The sequence below is a fragment of the Cataglyphis hispanica genome, chromosome 3, assembly GCF_021464435.1.
Source record: "Cataglyphis hispanica isolate Lineage 1 chromosome 3, ULB_Chis1_1.0, whole genome shotgun sequence".
NCBI lineage: Eukaryota > Metazoa > Arthropoda > Insecta > Hymenoptera > Formicidae > Cataglyphis > Cataglyphis hispanica.
In genome coordinates this window covers 5,766,716-5,789,614 of record NC_065956.1, presented here as the reverse complement: position 1 = coordinate 5,789,614, position 22,899 = coordinate 5,766,716, and the positions used below count along the sequence as shown (strand labels likewise).

The 22,899-nt window shown below is 31.3% G+C and overlaps 3 protein-coding genes across 9 annotated transcripts; 1 reads left to right on the top strand and 2 right to left on the bottom strand.

The window, feature by feature from the left end:
• Positions 1-1,371: 1,371 nt before the first annotated feature.
• LOC126859467 (uncharacterized) lies at positions 1,372-10,678 on the bottom strand. Its single transcript, XM_050610783.1, has 12 exons — positions 10,471-10,678; positions 8,966-9,555; positions 8,411-8,521; positions 8,086-8,336; positions 5,479-7,823; positions 5,098-5,227; positions 4,519-5,019; positions 4,288-4,437; positions 3,470-4,188; positions 2,812-3,201; positions 2,492-2,721; positions 1,372-1,769 (listed from the first exon to the last, which is right to left on the bottom strand). The coding sequence occupies exons 1-12, from the start codon at positions 10,526-10,528 to the stop codon at positions 1,551-1,553; spliced, it is 5,694 nt and encodes a 1,897-aa protein (XP_050466740.1). The 5' UTR covers positions 10,529-10,678; the 3' UTR covers positions 1,372-1,550.
• Positions 10,679-11,560: 882 nt separating this feature from the next.
• LOC126848330 (E3 ubiquitin-protein ligase Su(dx)) lies at positions 11,561-20,467 on the top strand. Of its 7 annotated transcripts, XM_050589147.1 has the most exons (14): positions 11,674-11,811; positions 11,901-12,103; positions 12,618-12,752; positions 13,323-13,751; positions 13,923-14,132; positions 14,211-15,417; positions 15,504-15,735; positions 15,882-16,189; positions 16,281-16,523; positions 16,892-17,051; positions 17,170-17,444; positions 17,533-17,758; positions 17,914-18,010; positions 18,246-20,467. In XM_050589147.1, exons 3-14 carry the CDS (start codon positions 12,695-12,697, stop codon positions 18,416-18,418), a joined length of 3,618 nt encoding a protein of 1,205 aa, XP_050445104.1. In that variant the 5' UTR covers positions 11,674-11,811; positions 11,901-12,103; positions 12,618-12,694; the 3' UTR covers positions 18,419-20,467. The 7 variants fall into 7 exon arrangements, with proteins under 7 accessions (XP_050445101.1, XP_050445100.1, XP_050445102.1 ...); XM_050589143.1 differs by lacking the exon at positions 11,674-11,811 and adding an exon at positions 11,609-11,631 and having other exon boundaries at positions 13,923-15,417; XM_050589140.1 differs by having other exon boundaries at positions 13,923-15,417.
• Positions 20,468-20,611: 144 nt separating this feature from the next.
• LOC126848331 (uncharacterized) lies at positions 20,612-22,608 on the bottom strand. The gene is made up of 6 exons (XM_050589148.1): positions 22,427-22,608; positions 21,846-21,932; positions 21,638-21,762; positions 21,375-21,516; positions 20,994-21,274; positions 20,612-20,842 (listed from the first exon to the last, which is right to left on the bottom strand). Exons 1-6 carry the CDS (start codon positions 22,492-22,494, stop codon positions 20,721-20,723), a joined length of 825 nt encoding a protein of 274 aa, XP_050445105.1. The 5' UTR covers positions 22,495-22,608; the 3' UTR covers positions 20,612-20,720.
• Positions 22,609-22,899: the final 291 nt, after the last annotated feature.

Sequence of the window (22,899 nt, the reverse complement as noted above, 5' to 3'; positions counted from 1 at the left end):
TATAACTATAGGTATATACAAGCTATATGATTTCTATTGTAAATTGTTAAAAAAGCGAAAAATATTTTAGTAATTAATATAGTAATCAAAAAATTAATTATTAAAATATATATAAATATATAAAAAATACAAATTCCCATTATTATTATATCTTTTTATATTAATAAAAAAAATACAATATTATATTAATACATTTGTTTATAAATATATTGTTATGTTGCGTATTAAACGGCCGAAGTATCTCTGTTTTTGTATAAAATTATAACATGTAATGAGAAATGGATTCTATACATCTTAATTTTTAATATAATATTAATAAAATTCTATAGCAAATTTTTAAATCAAATTTTCTTCATAAAAAAAGCAAATAATATAAATTGTTTTAAAACTAGATGTGAATTTTATTTGTAGCCTAACAAATAAATCTTTCATCAATCATAAAAGATTATTTATGAAAAAATATAAATAAATATCTTTCCAAATAAGTAAGCAATTATTACTACGTGCTATACTGTTAATCTTTTAAATATGATAAAATGATAAGTGAAAGTTATTAAATATTAATAAAGATATTGCTATTATGTTACCTAATACATATGTACATAATAAAAATTGTTAATCATGTAAGCATGTTAAACATTATGAGTGTACACATATAGAATTTGTATATAATAAATTTATAAATTGCTTCAGAAATCACAATAAATTATTTTACGATTCAATTTTACAATTTTTTAACGAGAACTATCATAATACTAATAACAAAGTGGTTTTTTGAGTCAACTTCAAAATAGATAAAAATCATTAATTTACAATATCTAACAAGCAATGTTAGACTATATTTAGTTCAGTCTTCTCCATGTTGCAATATTCGATTTAGCCCTTTGCAAAATATTTCGTCTGTAGGACACTTTAAAAAAAAAAAATAAATTTTATAATTTATAATTTTAATAACTATATGAATATATGCTTGTTACATTTGTGGAACCAGACAATGGACGGTTACTTTGAAATACTTGATAATGGCAGAGAATATTTTCTAACTTCAGTTATTATATATATATATATATATATATATATATATATATATATATATATATATATATAACATTAAAATATAATTTTACTAAAAAATAAGATATATTTAAATGATATTATTACATCTTGACATACTTACGTTCCAGTTAACATATGTGTCATTGTAATGTACATGGCGCAAGATCCAACAATTTCTTTATATTGTTCCAAGACCATTTTGCTCGATTCGTGTATGTCAATTATTTATGCTTACTACAGTTATGCACCACTTTCATCAATTACTGTGTATATATATATATATATATATATATATATATATATATATATATATATGTACTTATATTATAGTTATTATATTATATAATATTCTATAACCTTAATTATAGTATACGATATGTAATAAATTGAACTGTATCTCTATGTGAAATTGAACTGTATCTCTATATTAGAACATCTATCAAAAGAAATTCTTATCTTTGGTTGTTAAAGAGATGAATTTGGCTCGTTTCTTGTTATTGAGTTGTGTCTTGACTATTTTTATTGCGATTGCGCAGCAACGATGCATCCGAAAGAGAGTAAGTACCGGGCTCGAATATCGGCGGATATTCTAAGCCAGGATAATCGGGTGGTGGAGATGTTGGCGGTGGTATATATGGTAACATTGGAGGTGCCAACGAGCTCCTGGTAGAATTGGTAAGACCCCTGTGACCAGATAAATATCCACTACCATACTGTGAAAAAAAGATCGTTACATCATTTTATTGAATATTTCACTAATAATTAATAATATAAACTTGTATGCAAAATTTAATGTGATTTACGTAGCTACATCGTTTTTATTGCTTTACATTTTCTATTTTTATAATTCCGCTTATGTTGTTATTTCAATATATACTTGAGCACACAAATATGTATAGAGTAAAACAACAAATGAAAGACAGAAAGAAAATATAACATGTTTATAATTTCACTTGATCAACTTTTATAAATCATTCATTTTATAAATCATACATTCTACATTTATAATATATATATATATATATATATATATATATATATATATATATATATATATCGATTTTTTAACAAGAGTGTCCTAACAGAATAAAAAGTTTATTAACCTTTATAATGATATTGATGTAGAAGATGTATTGAAACAGATAATTTGATAGAACACACACACAAGAGATATAAAGTTAAATAGAAAATAAGAAAGCAGTTTTGGACAAGGTATATAAAGTATAGAAAGTACAATGACTTATTGTTAATTAAAGAAAATTATATCAAAAAGGTAAGAAATGAATTATGAAGATGAATGATTATGAAGATTTATGAATAATTGAAAGTAAATAAAGTGAGATTAGAGAGAAATATGGCGAGATATATAATTGATAGAATTAGAACAATAAAAAATAACAAAATATAAAAGTAAACAATATTCAACTGTACATACTTTTAATATGTTAGATGGTGTTGTTACGTCCGGACTCCAATCACTGACTGAGCTGACCGAACTGAAACTTTGACTCAATGTCTGGGAAGGACTATTGCCACTGAAAGAACTATGAGATTGACTGATTCCACTATCACCAGGACTTTGACTACCGGAACGCGTGGACAATCGATGCTGCGATTGATTAGAACATTTGTCCCGAAATAGCGCTCTATGTAATCTCGGCGAGCCTGTTTGTATGCAATAAAATTTAAGATCAGTTTGTATGAAAAGAAATCGTTGTTTTCAAAATATTTTCATATTTAATAGAAAGTACTTGCCTAATATGGTTTTTTGAGCATCTTTAGGAAGATCCAAAGTACAAGGCTTTTGTTGTTTGGTGCCGAATAAATTTTTCAAACGATTTCCCTTCTGCATTTGATCGCTCTTATCCAAATGCATTTCAAACGCTGCTTTCATACTTTCTTGTTCGAAAGGTGCCGTTATAGGTGGTGGTTGATATTGCGCGACGTTTTTTAAACGATTCTGATCATAATTCAAGCCTTTCTTGTCGCCGCCACGTCTTAATGAGTCTAGCCAGTGTTTATCGGAAGAATTGTCATGACGATTAGTGAGATTGAAACTCCCTTTTCGATTAATTGTTATATTATTTATGCGTTGTTGTGCCTCGAATGTGTGACTCGCGAGATCGCTACTAGATCCAGAATAGTCTAAATAAAAAAAAATAAAAAATGTATTTAATCATTATGATCAATTGATAAATAATTTCATTAGAGCATTAAAACTCTTATTTCTTCACTGCAATCATAATAAATTATGACATTAGATGTGAAAGTTTATATAAATTTTTTTCTATGTATGATAGTATGCAAAGATTAATTTATTTTGACATATATAGCGTAAGAAAAAAATTCTTATAATTCTTCGCTTCTAATGTCTTACAAATCAATGATTGAAAAAAAGTATCCGTAAGATTACCATCGTTTCTAATGAGTCGTTTTGGTACAGTCTTGAAATCTTCTATCAAGGCACCGATGTTCCTGGACGGAAGACAATCGTGCGTCTGGTAGTTTTCGTGATTGGAAGATTGCCCATGTGTATTATGTTCGTAATCTCTACTATAACCCGGAGAATCATGTTTATTTACAGGGCTACTCATTGGGCTTCTCCAATGATTCAAATCGCCTGCGTATCTTGCCTGCTGAACGTTCGCAAGCTCCTGCGTTCTTCTCTTTTGTGCGGAACCGGATGGATCCCATATTCTTTTTTGTCCGACTACCGTGTGCTTGTTACAAGATTTATCATTTATGCAATCCCCTTTGCTCTCAGATCGGGTAGTAACTAAACAGTCCCCGCTGAATTGACGCATCGTATGCTCGTGCACATTCCTCGAATGAGCGTGCATAGCGCTATTACTTCTTGATATTTCATTGTTAGTCCTGCCATAAATATAGCCAATGTCATTGTTCAAGAATGTATCGTTCAAATGTCTTATTTGCTCGCCGTAAGCCGCGTTATTATTCAAGTTTCTGTGCTCTACATGCACGTGATCACCAGTTAAAAGAGTCGCACGGGGAGATAACGATCTATTTATCGTACTTGAGCGTTGTTGATCCTCATTCTGATGAGACAACATGAATTCTTCCATATTAAAGCTTTGCAAATCATCCGGTCTTCTATTATGGCTATCGACAGATCTAATGAAATATTGCAAAATATGTTATCTTTTATTCTTTGTATAGAGAAACATTTTTCTGTAATGTGACATTTAGGAAAAAAATATACATAAAAATTACCTATCCGTAGCACGCCGGTAATCACCCATGTCTTGATTGCTTGACGGAGTCAACATATCCATAGCACTCTGTGAACTGCTTAATCCATAAAATGTGCTACCTGCGATAGTCATTTGCAAATCCAAGGAATTTGAATTGGAATCTTCTTTTCTATAAAACGGGCATTATGTTTAAAAAAGATACATCGATATACATACATATATGGGATATTCTCGATGATGTTAGTCTTACTTATTTGGCGTCGATGTGGGAAGTACTCTTCTGTAACTTCTAAATTGCGCTGTAGGAACGGGCATATTTTGATTTCTAGCGCCGAGAAACTTTAAATATTTTCGATCCAAGCTTGCCCCACTAATTTCGTGATGATCTTTAAACGATCCGTTATCCTTTCGCACGACTTTTTTCAAAGAACCAAACGAATTCTTTTCCAGGTTTGATTTAGATTCCAGAATACACTTTATCTTGCTCTTGTGAATCTCACTGTCGCTTTCATCGGTTTCGCTGAAAAGTCCAATGGTCTGATTGTGGGTATCTGCGCCCAGAGTGCCTTTACTGACCGCGTCTAGCCATAGAATCAATGAATCCTCGGCATCAGCGGCAAAGTAAAATACCGTTCCCGTATGATATACCTTGAAGGCAAACTTTCTCGATTTTACTTCGGCAGCTGGCGATACGGTGAAACCCGTTAACACGATCAAACAGTCGGCTTTTGTACTGTCCTGTGTTTTAAACCTAAAAAATAAAATTAGTACATTTATTCGATATTGTACATAAAAGTTGTCGTAACACGCATTTGTCAAATAGTTTTACCTGTACAATGATGAACACTTTAACACGAACCAAGCCCTTGCCCATGCGCCGCCTGCTCCTCTGCTTCGATATATCAGCCATCCTTCTAAATCACCACTACCAACGTCTTTTACAGATACATTTCTTCTCTCTACAAAAAGAGAAAAAGCGACATATTTTTTTCACCTTTTCAAATAATACAAAATATAAAGATATGATCTTGAAAATAATATCACTCGCATATATCAAATTACAATATATTATATTTTAATAAATGATAAAGATTATGTGAATACATATAATATATATTTCAACAAATTTTCAAAAAATTTGATTCATATTACTATCAAAATAAGTCTCAAGTATGATAAATTGAAAAAAAATTATCACTTAATTACTTACTTGCCAATAACATATTACGTTTTCTGCTACTTCTCGGGCTGCTATTAGATTTGCTCAAACTACCATGTAAACCAATACTTCTAGCTACCATCATAGCTCTATTAACAACACTTTTCTCGAAACTTTTATCTTTCTCCGATGATTTCGCTTTTAGATCTAAAGATATCATTTGTTTCGAGTGTGTCGCACCATCGGGACACTCGACATTGCGAGGAGAATGACCAGATTTATAACAGTCTGTTATAGATTGACTCGAGCAAGCGAACTTTTCGATAAACGGCTCGTATTTTTCAAAAGAATATTTATCTTCTCTTGATTGTTTATTGATATTTTCATTATATAACGAAGTATCGGATTGGGTAAACTTTTGATCATTTAGATTTGTAATACGTCGTTCGATAAAATCAATTGAATTTTCTGTAACATCAAAGGACGAATTTTCCCTATTTTGACAATCTGAATTGCTTCTGATGTGATTCACAGATAAATTCAAGTTATCTACTTTTCTTAAGTCTCGTCTTATTCTGGGTCTCTCTGGAACTTGAGGTTTTTCCAAAGTGTTCGGAATTTTTGGAGCTGTATTTAATTTCAAGTCTGTCACCGCCGCGTGTTTCGTATAATACTTACGAGGCGGTGGTTCTGGCGGTGTTATATGAGATTTATTTTCGAGTTTTCTAACGGACTCGATCTTCGGTAAATCTATATAACGGCAAGATTGTACTATAGCTTGTGGCAAAGGCGAATTCGCAGATTTTATCTCTTTAGCTTGTAGTTTTCCACTAATTTGCATCATCGAAACATTCGGTAGATCGTCCTCGATAGAAGATTTGACATTATTGCTTGGTGACATCCTTGTCTTGATAGAATCCTCTTCTCTTACTATCATGGAAGACTTTTTCTCAAGCAATTTTGCATGCTGAGTTAAGGCGCAATCGACTGTTTGCAAAATTTTGTCGAATTTTTGCAATGTTTCGTCTCTTTCAATGCTGTTGCTGCTATTACTACTACTATTACTATTACTACTACCAGTGTATGCTTCTTCACTGTTTGATATTTCCGAATTATTGCAAACAATATTTTCACATTTGTCTGCCAAATTTGTTGAACAAATAGCTCCAGAATAGAGTTTGTTTACGATATCTTTTTTGCATTCACTACTTAACTCAGTGACTGAATGCTTATCATTACATGTATTCATGTTCATTTCCCCTATATTACATTCGATATTGCTTTGGTTTTTCTCTTCTATATAATTATTAGTAGGACTCACATCATTTATCGTAATGCGTATAATATTCTTACGTGAATCTAATTCCTTAGGCACTCCGAAGACACTTACTTGTTCCTCCGCATTTTCATGCGCTATTTGTTTCTCGATGTCGCTAATTTTTCGCGCAACATTACCATCGCACATCTTGGATACGGAAGTTTCTTGATCTCCATTCATATTCTTCAATTTTCCGTGATCAACAGTATACATACAAACATCAGTCTTTGTTGAAGCACCACTTGGTACATTGTTCGAACAATGAGCAGGTAAATCTAACTTACAAAATGGATTCTGAAAAAGCGCTGAATGTCTATCTTCCTTATCCTCGGTGTCAGACAGATCATACGCAGGCGTGCTGTAGCTTTTATCTAATTTACCGCGTTCTTTATTATACTGTACGCCGATCTCCAAGATATCCGACGCGTTTTTATCAATACTACATGTATCGCCGATAAAATTATTACATTCATCCAAAGGCACAGTTGTATCACTTATATTATTGCTATTGTTGACATTATCCGTTAATATTTGTTCCTTATTATTGCTATCTTTATTTACGTTTGTGCCGTCATCGCAGCTTTGCATAGGAGTAACTCTTTCCCTTACATTGTGAATCGTTCTCTTCGCATCATTCGGATGAGTGCTTTCAATGTCGGCCAATTTTTCTTCAAACTGTACTTTCTTATCTTGTGCTTGTTCATCAGTCTTTTTCCTCTTTTTTGCCGATTCTAATCCTAAACACGTTTGTGGTCGTATATTTACCACCGGTAATACATTATCCAAACCATGGGCGCAGGATGCTGCTTTGTCGCGCAACTGAAAGGTCGTACTGTGCTCTTGTTTTAGTTCCTTCCAAAATTGTTCGATATCGATACCGTGTTTCGATGTAGGACTGGCACCCGTTATCGTAGCTCGCCTTTGAACTAAATTTCTCGGTTTTGCGGAATACAGGCGGGTAGAAAGAGGCGGTTCTACCTCGCTGTCCGAATCACTGCTATCTGTGGCCATTGTATCCAACATATTAACCGTATCTAAAATACTCGCTGGTTCCGGACTGGGATTCTTTGGCATATGTCTATGTAACAAAATGTTTTAGTTAGTAATATAAAAATGTTTTTACTATAAATTTAAAATATATAAAGAAAGCAGTAACAAGATATATTTGTTAGATTAAAGCTACATACTACATGTGTATGTGTATATATATGTATATATCACACATATGCACATGATTTATGATGTAAATCATATGTGTGCATGCATGTCAATATTATTAAATAAAGAAAAGAATATTAGCAGCAAGTCACAATTAAGATACATATAGAAAGACAGCTTACCTAGGTAATGGCATTGTAAAATCAGGTATTGTTAATAATTCTGGTCTAGGGGATGGAAGATTATGTTGCCATCGTGTTGTGTAAGAGGTTTTTTTGTTACTTGGAAGTCTATATGGTTTTATATAAATTTGCCCATAAACTTTAGTATGCCTCGGCCTACGTTTTAGAGTCAAGAGAATTTCTGCTGGGCTCTCACGAAATAATTCAAGCAAATTCTTTCTCTCCCAACCAACTACCGTTTGATAATTTACCTAACAAATTTACACATATATTTTACAATTAAACAGTTTACCAAAATTTAATTGTAGAATTGGATTTAACCTACCTGAACTATCTCATCACCTTCTTCCATTTTACCACACTGGTGTGCGGCAGATCCAAACTTGATTTCAGCTATCTGATGTACTCCGTGAAAAGATGGTAAAATATAAAAACCCTAAGAATAATAAAGAAAAAAAGAATAAAAAGTTTAATTTTCATAATTAAATAAACAATATTTAATTTTCATAATTAAATGAACAATATAAATATATAACACATATTTGTGTGAATTGTATTAATTCAATAGGGGTATCTTGATTATGTGCTTACAAAGCAAATTATCTAGACAGGAAGTCACAGTCACAATATTATGACTTGTTTGATAGAGCTTTATCAATGCAGGATGTGATGGCCAAATTATTTTAGAGTAAGTATAGCTATTCTATAAGTAATCTCATTATTAAGAGAATTATTGTAATTAATGTAACAAAATATTTTAAATAAACATATAAAATCTGAATATTTATAATACTAAATTTGAAAGAGTAAAAAGTTGATAATAAAAATTTAAATTTAGCTAACAGCTAGCAATTGTATTATGTAATTATTGAAGACTCACCAAATCATCGCCAGATTTCTTTTTTAATGTAGCTAGATCTAAGATGGCAGGCTGTAGAATCATAGGATCATCAGTATCTTGAATAATATAATCTGCTAATTTTGCCAGTTGTTCACAAGTTGTTCTGATCTCTTCGATCGGCTTCTCAGCAAATCTATCTCTTTGTGCACATGTAGCCATTTCCAAAGATAGTTTCATCAACTCAACCTTCTTGTCATTATATTCCAATTGTCCACAAAACGGAGGACAATCTAACCATCTCACTAGAGGTTTTACTGCCATCACAACCGATGCTACATCTGATAATGTTTGAGTTGTAACAGGCTTTGAATCAGTTTGACGAGACAATTCATTATATAAGCTATGTGCTTGGCATGAAAGTCGCAGTGCCAGTAATTGCAGATTTTCTCTGTCCAGTTCATAATGAAAATTTCTCAGATACTCCACAGCCTCAAGTATAATTTCTTGATGCCCAAGTTTTAGTACACCCAAATGTTCCAAATCCTCTGGTTGTAAACTCAGTAATTGTTGTCCATTAACACTATGATTCATAAAACTATGGACATAGGGAAGTATGGAATTATCTAAACCTGTAATATAAGAAAAATAAAATGTTAGTGATGGGGAACATTCCTGGAATGAGTCATAAGTAGCAATTATCTAGAATGATACTTCATTATTCTAACAGGGCATTATAAAAAGTTTTATTCTATCGTAGATAAATACTGGGAATTTTACTCGGAATTTAACAAATTATGCTTATAAATTAAAAGTTAAATTATAAATTTTTTATCTGCTGCTTTGATTATATGCATATACATATTTTATATATATATATATTTTATATATATATATATTATATATATATATTATATATATATATATATATTTGTTTATTTTCTAACAATAATGAATATCTATAAAATAATATATAACAAAAATAATAATAAATATAAGAATTATATATATATATATATATATATATATATATATATATATATATATATAGTGTACATTAAATAAAATCATTGTAATCATGATAAACTGTCAAAATACAAAATTAGATTTGTCTACAAAATGAACTACAAGAAAATCTTCAAAAATCAGTCATTACAAGAAAATGATATTCATTGTCGTTTATTAATTAGAGATTCGTTTAATGAATCGTTCAATCTCAATCGATTCAATTTCATCAAGAGCACAGGAAATCATGTAAGAATTGCGCAACAAAGATCGAACGGACAAATGAATGAATGAATGAACGAATGAATGAACGAATGAGTGAATGAAAGCAGTCTTTTACATGCATTAATAAACCGATAGGCCGATGGGAAGGATGGAGAGTAGCGGGTGGGAGCAGGGGAGGATACGCGACACGCAAAGAGAATGGATTTTCTCACGCACATACACATACATAAAATTGAATAGGATTCCGACATGTCTTTCGCGGCACTGCCCGTTTTTCCCACAATCTTAAATACGCTAATAAAACATTCTCGTCGCACCTTTCAGCCACTCGCACACCTGATCCGTCTTCCACTCGGCTACATTGACATACGCCATGTGAGAGAAAAGAAAGAGAGAGATCCGATTGTATATCCCGAGATAAGGTTACGATACGTCCGCGGTCGTTCTGCCAATTTTGTCGCCCCGCTGATATGTAATTCGATTCTATAATGATAGGCACACGACCACACGAGCGCGCATGTCAATACGACGCGCGCGCAATATACACTGACAGATATGACGCGCAGTGTAGGAAAATCGTGAGACAAAACTGCGCACTGCGCACATGCGCCAAACGTCAGGTCTTCAGTAACGTATGTATTTCTCTTATAATAAGGGTTGATTCTGGGAGTTTTCCAACAAGAAAAAACTCGTTGTTAGATAGACAAAATATCACGCAATTGACTGTTAATTAGAGAATTTTTAAAGACTTTAAAACTTTTTTGACAGCTAATTATATGATTTTGTATTTATATGTTTCTTGCTGAAAAGTTTCTGTAATTCAAGTGAGAGTAAAAATTACAAAAATAAATAAATTTACTAGGTTTAAACTAATAAAATTATAAATTTTTTAATAAATTTGCTCATTTTTATAATTGTTATCTTCATTTAAATTATAGAATCGATAATAAGGGCACTATTAAGAAAAAGTTTATTTGGACACAGTAAATGGATAACCTTATATCGACTAGGTAACCAGCAGAATTGACCAATAAAAGAACTTTACTTTTAACTGGCCAATCATTGGGTCCAATTAATATACACCCGTCAATAATCATAATGCATGAATAGCTAGATGCGATATAGCCAATTTGAAAATGTTTAAACTTGAAGGCATTTCAAGGGGTTTATCATGTAACTTTTTCTCTACGACAAAAATGTAAAAAGTGAAAAATTTTGTCATTAAAATTAATGATAAACTTTTTCACTTTGTATGCGTCGGATATATCAATTTATTAATGTGATTGGTTCTTACTTTTAGAACCAACAAATCAACATCGAGTATTGACAAAACGCTCAACTTCACGTTCATTTTAGAGAGAGACAACAATCCACGCAGTTATCTCTTTCTATCGCTACATGTTTTGAGTTTCGATTGCCAGAATTCGTTCGTTCAGTATGTATAGGAGAGTTCGGTGTGGTTGGTCCTTTACAACTTGGTAACTATCTTTATCTCTTTTCCAAAGATGTATCTTGGACAATAGTTGTCTTCATCGGTGAGCGTGACTGAGCTGTAAAAGCAAGACTTGTGAGTTTGCGATACGGTTTTTCTCGTGTGAATCAAACTCGCGTAAATTTTACGGATGAAAATATAGAGATAGAGCATGCATATATCTAACGTGAGAATCGCATTCCTGAAATTCTCTGTTTAGCAGAGCAGACTTTTTTTAAATTACAAAAAATAAAAGAAGTGCGATTTACTTTGCAGTCTTTCGTATAGGATACATAAAGAGACTCTACGTTTGACGTATGAAAAGATGGTGACCGATTGATATAGCAAGGTTTAATGATAACGCAAATCCCAAGTGTTTCCATTAATTTTCATCGCGATAAGATCGTTAATCAAGCGAGGGATGGACGACGGCGGATCGCCGTTAGGGATATCGTAAATAGCCGGAGACGTCGATTTCGGTTCGTATATCGGTTAGCTTAGTTATTTGTTTCTTTAGTCGGGATTGTCTCTGCGCGTAGAGTTTGCGAAAGTTTGTAGAGTGTGATAACATTTCGACGACGATCGTAAGATTAGACATCGACGATCATGTAATTTCTCATCCGCTTTCGTAGAGATACTTTTCGATCGAAAGAATTAGTAACAAAGCTTTGCAATATTCGATATCAAATTGTATACAAGTCTAGGAATGCGTTCTGATAAGTTTGTTTAAGAATATTCTTGTCGTATTGCATTAGATTTAAATTAGAAAAATTTAATTTGGGCAAATATATTATATAATCATGCTATTGAGATTACATCGTTTTTTTAAAATAAGAAATATTTACAATTTTTTGTTTTCCTTAAACGACAGCAACAATTCTAATTATTTATGTTATTAATATATATGAATCTCATAATTGATACAAAAATAATCTTAAAGAGAGAGTTAATCTATAATTCTTTATTTATTAAATTTATTTGTACTTGTTGCAGGTGTTACAAAGGAATAATTTGATAGAAGAATTATGAATTCTTTAGATATTATTTTGAATTATAATTAACTTTATACAATGTCCCATTGCGAGGAAGAAGCAGTATCGCCTGGTTTTCACCAATTGAGTATAACAAGTAAGTAACCTGAAGTTTTAGATGTGATAAGAGGCATGTATCATCAACATTCATAAACAAATTCTCATTAAAAGATAAATATTTTGTACACAAATATATTTTTGAAAATCTATACAGTAAATTTTGTAATATTATTATAAACTGTTATATTATTTTTTGTCTTTCAAATTCTTATCATGCTATATCTTTGATTAAATATTCTTATCTGTTTAGATATACATACATATACATTTGCAAATCTTTACAACATTGATGTTAATTATTAGTTTGTTAATTGTTGTTATCAAAATAGATCAATCATTCATTTCATTATTTGGTTTAGTAATGTGATGTGTAACAGACAGATTAATCAATAATAAATAATAGTCTGTCTTTCCTTTTATTAGTATTTTATATATAGTATTTTATTATATATAATATTTTATATATATGATATAAAAAAATTTTTTAAATATATATATATATATAGACTAATTTTTTTTTGTACCTATGGATAATGATACAAGATAACCTGAATTGCATAAGCTGAGTACTTATCTATGTTAATAATGATATGTAATTTTATTTTAGTTGAAGCAGCAATATTAAGAAGTTCAACTTTCTTAAAGCCTAATCCATATATAGAGTTCTCAGTTGATGATAAAAGTCCTCGTAAAACAGAAGTATCAAAGTCTACATACCAGCCAAAATGGAACGAAGAATTTACTGTACTTGTCACACCATATTCACAATTGCACTTTCGACTGCTTGACCATAGTACATTTCGTAAAGATACATTAATAGGAGAAAAACGGATAAGCCTATTCCAAGTTTTATCACATTATAATGGAAAATTAGAAAATTTAGAATTAACATTTGATTTAATGAGTGAGAGCAAGCATGATTCTCAATTATGTAAAGTTGGTGAATTGATTACGGTATTTGATGGACTTAGAATTGATACTACTAATGAGGCACCGGTAAATATTAATGAGCCACTCTGCCAAATACAATCGGATGGTAAGATAAATTTTATTATAATTAATAAAAAAATTCTGTAAAAATCAGATATTAATATTTGTGTTATAAAGTTTTGTTTAAAAGAGACATATTCAAATCAAATGTTAATACATTTATATTGCAAGATTCTCTTTTCTATTTTTTATTATATATCAGATTGCATTATTTTAGGTGCCACAAACAATGATACAATGAATAATCGAAGTATTCTCAACGGTGGGGTCCGTGCGCGTATGAGATTGCACAGTTCAGATAGTCTTGCACCGTCTATGTGTCGTTTGACAAATATCCATCTCAGTCCCAATTACAACAGTGGAAACAGTCAAACAAATAGCAACATAGCAAACATTGGACCTTCTACAATAGTTTCCAGTGTGGACGGTACGTCGAGTAATAATGTTAGCAGCAGCAGCAGTCTCTCTACAAATACTTTAATGAACGGACATGCGATTCCAATAGTGGATAAATCTATGATGTCCCCGGGAAATCGGCATGCCGCAGACATACGAACTTTCGCAGGTAGATTGACTATTAAAGAGCAATCTCCGGCGTCGGCTAATTCGTCGGAAGGCCGAGTGTACAGGCGAGGCAGTTATGGCAATTTGACGGAGCAGCAGTCCATGATGGCCAAATCGGATCTACGTAGTATACAGCGATCAGAACAATCTTCTTCAATGATCTCCGGACAGCAAACGTGCGCGGCGGATGTTCGCGGCATTTTGCGACAAGATCAGCCGGTAGATAATTCCGGTGCTTCTCAGGTCGACTTGAACGTGTCCCTACATGCAGACACACGTGGTAGCGGTGGTGCTCTACGAATAGAACAACCGACTGTTATCCCGACTTCACCAGACGGTCGTGTAATGACACGCTCGGAACACACGTTACGAATCGAACAACCGACAGTTGTCGCGACTCTACCAGATGGTCGTGTAGTGACACGAGCGGAACAATCGACTAGCGGCAATCATCTAGCGGATGATTTACGTGAAACGAGACAGCCTACAGAACAGTCTACGAACGTTCGGCGGGTGAGTACAACAAATGAAGATCTACGTGCGATAAGACAACCGGAACAATCCATCGCGAACAGCATTCGTGTATCCGAAGATATACGTGGAATAAGACAACAGACCGAACAATCGACGAACAACATTCGTCTGAACGAAGATTCGAGAGGAATGAGACAATCCGAACAATCCGTTCGAGTTGAGGATCTACGCGCGACGAGGCAACAACCTACAGAACAATCTACAAGCGTACGCCTGCAGGAGGATTTACGAGTTCCTCGCGCAGAACAGTCATTAAATGCGGATCTACGTGGTGTTTCACGTTGTGCTGGTCAACAAAACGCGAATATTCTGCCAACAGACGGTCACCGCACCACATCATCCGTTTCTCGATCGGAACAATCGGCGATGTTTTCATTGCCCGACGGACGAACTATTTCTATCGCGGAACACATGTCCTCCCCTGCCGCATTACCGGATCCTCGTTCTGGTGTGTCGCGAATTCCGCAGACCTCAGTTGCAGTACCGGGACAATCTATGGCTGTATCCGCGACAGCGCAACCAGGATCCTCGGTACTACTCGCTGAAGATGTCGGTCATTCCGAAGAACCTTTACCGCCCGGTTGGGAAATGAGATACGATCTGTATGGGAGAAGGTAAAGATATATATTGAGTATTTTTTAAAGCAAAATTTTTGTATTTTTATCACGTTTTTCTTTATTATTATTATTATTATTATCAGATATTACGTCGATCATAATACTCGAAGCACATCTTGGGAAAGACCCCAGCCTTTGCCTCCTGGATGGGAAGTTCGTCGGGATCCAAGAGGTAGAATTTATTACGTCGATCATAATACAAGAAGTACTACGTGGCAAAGGCCAAATACAGAGAGATTACAGCATTTCCAACATTGGCAAGGTGAAAGACAATATGTCGTTCAACAAGGCAATCAAAGGTTTCTTTATCCTCAGGTAAATATGAATTGACTTAACTTAAAAAGATAATAAATAAAATTCTTTTAATATATCTGTTTAAAGGGAAAATTTGAAAAATTTAGAAAAATTTGATTTGAGTTTTTATAAAATTTGAACTAATTACAATTATAATATTATTGTAGGCTCATGGAAGTCAAGTTGCTGCGGGTCCGTCAACGTCCGTGGTCGACGATGACGATGCTCTGGGACCATTACCGGCCGGTTGGGAAAGACGAAAGCAACCGGAGGGAAGAGTTTATTACGTAAATCATAAGAACAGAACTACGCAGTGGGAGGATCCGCGAACGCAGGGTCAGGAAACTGGATTGGATGAACCACCGTTACCGGACGGATGGGAAATACGATTAACAGAAGATGGAGTTCGTTATTTTGTCGATCACAACACCCGAACGACAACATTTCAGGATCCAAGACCTGGTGCACCCAAAGGGTTTGTTATTGAAATATATTGTATAAAGTTGATGCACTATTCAACTTTGGAAATATTAGATTATCATATATTTTTTTCTTCTCTTGTGCAGTCCCAAAGGTGTATATCGTGTTCCACGTGCATATGAGAGATCATTCCGATGGAAATTGTCTCAGTTTCGATTCTTATGTCAGACTAATGCGCTGCCTAACCATATTAAGATTAGCGTTAGTCGGCAAACATTGTTCGAGGATTCTTATCATCAAATAATGAATGCAGAAGCTTTCGCACTAAGACGACGATTATACATAATATTTAAAGGAGAAGAGGGTCTCGACTATGGAGGTGTATCTAGGTATACATGATTCATGCAAACAATTTCTACAGTCGATTTTTTTTGTATTCTAAAACTTTTGTCTTCTATTCTTTTATATTCTAATATGTCATATATCCAGAATAAAAATATTATATTCTGTCTCTTATTTGCTTTCTTACTTTGATATATTATATAGCAAAGTGAAAACAACGAAAATAAAGAATCCTAGTTTAAAGAAAACTATTAATTTGGAATAAAAGAAAATAGAGAAATACTAGAAAATCTAAAGAAATCGACTAGATAATGGCTTTTATTGTATGTTAATGTACAAAAAGCCTCTTTTGCAATATTTATTATTTGTTTTTATTGTAAGAAAAATTAAGAGAAAACATTTATATGATTTTCAGGGAATGGTTTTTCTTACTGAGTCATGAAGTTTTGAACCCGATGTACTGCCTATTCGAATATGCCAATAAAAGCAATTACAGTTTGCAAATAAATCCGGCATCGTACGTCAATCCTGATCATTTGCAATATTTCAAATTTATTGGCAGGTTTATTGCAATGGTATAATCTCTTATTTCACAGATAACAATCTATATCTCTTTTCAGGAAAATGATTTAGTTGTCTTCTAGTATCCTTAGTCAAAAACAATTTTATGGAGACATTATCTTATCTTTTTAGGCTCTTTATCATGGTCGATTCATATATAGCGGATTTACAATGCCGTTTTACAAGCGCATGCTAAATAAAAAATTAGTCATGAAGGATATAGAATCCATTGATCCAGAATTTTATAAATCCCTTGTATGGATTAAGGAAAATAACATTGATGAGTGCGGCCTAGAATTATATTACAGTGTGGATTTTGAGATTCTTGGTCAAGTAATACATCATGAGTTAAAAGATGGTGGTGATAAAGTTAGGGTAGGCGAAGACAATAAAGAAGAATATATCAGGTAATTTCTTTCCAACAATAAACGATTGCAACTATACATCTGCAAGAAAGCATAATTTTAATCTTGAACATGTTTACATCTTCAACAGGTTAATGACAGAATGGAGAATGACAAGGGGCATAGAAGAACAAACAAAAGCATTTTTGGAAGGCTTCAATTCAGTTGTACCTCTCGAATGGCTGAAATATTTTGATGAACGCGAACTAGAACTTATGCTTTGTGGGATGCAGGAAATAGATGTCGAAGACTGGCAACGCAATACTATTTATAGACATTACACTCGAAATAGTAAACAGATTCTGTGGTTTTGGCAGGTTTGTTAAGTATTCTTGTCTTATTTTGAATACGAATAGGGTAGAAAAAAAATTTATTTATAATTCAATATAATTACAGTGAGAAACCTTAATGTTAAGATATAAAATCTTTTTTAGTTATTATTATTACTAAATGTTTGCTATTTGTTTTTCAGTTTGTAACAAGAACAGATAGTGAAAAAAGGGCTAGATTATTGCAGTTTGTAACTGGTACTTGCCGTGTACCTGTCGGTGGATTTGCCGAATTAATGGGTAAGAAATAAAATTATTTTTTCTCATGAAAATGTAGGAATAGAGTCTTGATTTTATTTTATAAATATAAATTTAATTGGAAAATTATGATATAGATATTATTAACTAAAAATGTAAATATATATAAAAAATATTTTAAAAAATATTCAGTTACTAGATGAAATTTTAATTAGTAATTAAAGTAATAATTGAATCTTTTATATAAATAATTGTATTTTATTATGTTGTATTATAGGAAGCAATGGTCCACAAAGATTTTGTATTGAAAAATTTGGAAAGGATACCTGGTTACCAAGATCACATACTTGTTTCAACAGATTAGACTTGCCACCCTACAAAAGTTATGACCAATTAGTGGAGAAATTAAATTATGCGATTGAAGAAACAGAAGGTTTTGGCCAAGAATAATTGTAATAATGCTAATTAATGGTATATAGTAGGTATGCTACATATTATGTATAGTGGATGATACAAACAAAATTTAGAATAGCGCTATAAATCAATGGTGAAATGGAGTTTATGCTACATCTGAAATTTGTTGGGGATAACTATTATATATTAACAGAGTAAAAGTTGCAAATAATTAAAAATGTTTATAAGTACGTTGCTTGAAAGATTTGTATGAGGCATCGTAATAATTTTATGCAAAGATAACAATAATCTAAATTAATATCAATATATTCCAACCTATTTCATATCTTATTGACATTTTCTACTTGTAACACATGAAAATTGCATAAAACGTTAATAAGACATGAAATTTAATAAAGTTCATAATGCATACATGTATATGTATATATGTATGTGCATATGTATGTATATATAAATATAATAGAGAAAATTAGATGAGAATATGTATGTACAATGTGTTTCTCTTTGTAACATATGCACGCATTAACCAAAACAAATTATTTCAATATATTATTTCAATATTTTAAAAAATTGATTTATCTTTATTTAAAAAAATAATATGTATAATAGAATATTGTAACCCAGTTTATATACAACACAATTTACCAATTTGTGTTTGTTACAATTTACAAGTCATAATTCTATATACAAAAATAATTGAAATTTATGTATTATATATTAATGTAATATCTTTTACTATATTTTAATATATTTTAAAGCCTAAATACATATAGATTTCGAAAATTCTTTCTCTTTCATAATATATAATATACTGTACATATTGAATTTATAAATAATTATAACACACACATATAACGTATTATAGATGATCAATTTTATCCTGAGAAGTCCACAGGTAAATTGTAGCAGTAATTATCTTTTCTATATAGCAGATATCAAAATTATATCTGAATATAGACAGATAATAGATATCTGCTACATATAAATAGCCAAGCAAAATAAAAAAGCCAATTACTGTTAACATTTAGTGTTTGTCGTATATACTCCATGTTAGTGTTATCATTTATAAAACCTATTGGCATATTGCATGTTGCCTTTTTAATGTGTGTGTAACACACGTGTGAAGTTACCTTGAAAAAAATATATCAATATTTTTTAATGTATTTACAATACAACGAAAATATTAAGACTTCTGGGATTGTGATCTTAAACTTGTGTATTTGTTTATTAATAATTTGTATACACACACAACATATCTATGCAGTATACACATAATTATTTGTATTTGCGATTGTATAAAGATGTGTATAATGCATTAGACAGTTATTTAAATATGTAATATCTGGTTTTATGAAGATTGATATAAGATTTATTTATGCATTATCAGATTAGAAATAGAAAAGTGGTATGTACCACTCATCATATTATTTATGTTAGGCATTCTTTTCTGAAAACAAAAAATATGTAAATTGGATTAAAAATGTCTTGCATAAGATCTATTCTTGCAATGTGCTTAATATATTGCTATCATAATTTAACACCATTACATTCTTTTATCTTGTAGAATTGATTTGTACACATATTTATAGATAACTTCAATTTTTTATTGCATCCATTTTATTTTATATTTTTCATATTTTATTTGTTTTTAACATACAAAAGAAGAAAATGAAAAGGCAATGTCATTTCACAAATTTAAAATTAGAAAAACTACTTTATTTTGGAATCCCTATATGTATATAAAATTACAGAACAATTATAAAATTAAAATTATATAAATCAAATCATTTGTGTCTTTCTTTATATAATATTTATTTCAAAAATTTGTTTTAAAACTTTCAAAATCAGTATAGCTTCAAATGTGTTGTGCAGATGCACTTGTGCTGCATATGGTATGTGGATATTATGATTATCCTCCAATTTTATATATATATATATATATATATATATATATATATATACACACACACCTAATAATAGATAATAAATATTTAACAATTGAAGTTGTCATATAAAAACAGGTCAAATTTTTAGCAGTGATAATATCGTTTATCATTTCCAACGACTTTACTTTTCCAAGTGAGAGAGATGTGTTTGATTGTGTAAACTTGAAAAATTTCTTTGCGTAAATTATAAATTTTATTAATATATATGTATATAATATATGTACAGAATTTTAATCCATGAAATAAAGAAATTTACAATTAGAAATAAAAATTGAATACTACCTTTGATTTCAATAATTTATTGGATATTTAATATAGATTACAAAGGGGAGTCATATTTTAGCTAGTAGGAAAAGGAGGAGACTATTACTTTCTATTTATTTCATTTTCTACTATAATTTGGGGTTGGGACCGAAAAACTTTTCCCATGGAAAGCGATTTAAAATCGTACCATGACCATCTATGTTATCGTTTATGGAAGGTGTCCATTTTCGTGTGAAATCTTTAAGTTCGCCTGTAATTTTTTTGCAAGATTTACCTTGTATTAATTACATTATAGCAATTAGTAGAATTTAAATATTATCCAGATTTATGTTAAATATTATATTCAGTTTATATATATATATATAAATTTAGTATAATTTTTTCTTTTTTTAAATACATACCTTCATCCATATTAAATAAATCCTCGGATTTTGTTTCGACGCCGTTTTTATCTTTCTTTGTAGTGACAACATATTTTTTGTCACCTATTTCCCTTGAAATTATCGTCTTCTCATTACCTTCACTGTCTCTAATTATTTGCTTTTGTTCTATAGTTCCATCAGATCTACGAATGATCTCTTTTCTAACGGACCTTCCAGTTGAAAAGCTACGTGGTACAAAAGGTTTTACTGTTTCTACATTCCCTTTGTTCCACATTCTTGAAAAGTCTTCTGCAGTTATCCTATGTAATAATGAATTATATTACATTAAATATCTCAGATAATATAGATAAATAAAAGAAAATATATACATATATATATATATATATATTTGGTGCTTACTTTCCATCTAAATCTGTATCTATTTTCTGTTCAGGTGATATATCTGCGACAGGTGCATCAAAATAAGATTTCAGCATTTTGTCACGTAAATTATCATTTTTCTCAGGTGCAGCAAATGGTAATCCTTTAATAGCTTCATCTCCTGTAAGAATCATTCATTTAGAATAATGTGTGAAAAAGATTTTTATAAGTTTTCCATAATCATTTAAATAAAACTCTGCATACTTCAATTGTACAATAGATTTTATGCAAAATGAACATACCAAAAAATCCATTATTGAATCCAAAAAAGAAATTTTTTAACATATTATCCATCTGGGATTCAAAGTAACGTGTCATTTCAAGTGGCTCGCTAAAGATGCTAAAGTGCATCCCACTTCTAGGATGCCTAAAAAACAATAAAAAATTAAAGATAAATTCAATAGATATTGATATAGACATTGATAGACAAAAAAGTATTCTTTCCTTTACCTGAAATCATCTATGTCGTCATCATCCTCGTCGCTCTGCCAAATTGGATTTCGAAAACTATCTCTATACGAATCATCATTGCCAAGCCTAAAATGATTAATTGTAGCTGAAAATTATATTCTTTGATATTGTTAAATATAATATAGCAATAGATAATGTGACAGAGAAGATAAAGAAAAAAAAGAGAAAAATGTTATATTTTATGATTTCTTGTAAAATGTATATATTTTTTCTGAACTATATTTATTAAAAATTAATTAAACAAAGATAGAAGTAATTTTGAATTTGGATAAACCAATCGAATGAAATTCTATTTATCATTGATAGTATTATGTATCATATGTGTAAATTAATTTAAATTTCATACAAATTTATCAAAGAATTTGTGTAATCAATATGGATCAATTATGCAATTTTAATACATTATAGTATAAGAAGTGACGAATGAAACATTTCAATCTCAGGTTTTATACAATCAATATTATGAAATATAAAATGTCAACTTTTGACACGCATACAAACATCTAAAATTATCTACGATGTAAAATATAAATATATATCACAATATGTCAAAATCTTACCCGCTTGTGCCAGGCTCGTTGCGACGTTTCGTACCGAGAAAATTTCGAAACAAGTCGAAGAATGACATTCCTAAAAAAAAAGCAGAAGGCTATGCACGAAGAACTCTAATCACATCACATCACGCAATTGACACAAGACTGCTACGAAGTTGCATCACGTCCACGGTTCATCTATACATATATTGGAAGTTGGAAGGAATTTTGACGTGTAACTTTCTAGTAAGAAAGTTTCTTTTACAACGAGAGATCGGCCAATGAGAGAGAGCGACGGACAAAAGGTTTAGGATTGCGTTCAAAAATTCTACTCATTGGAGTATAGCTTTTAATTGGCCAATCAGAACAAAAGGAATCAAGATTTCATTTATTCTAGTGAGACAACGTACTTTTACGCATGCGCGAAAAAAGAGCCTGGTTATCAACTATCAACTATCAACACTAATTCAGTCTAGCACGGTCACAGTGTGTTTAAAGGT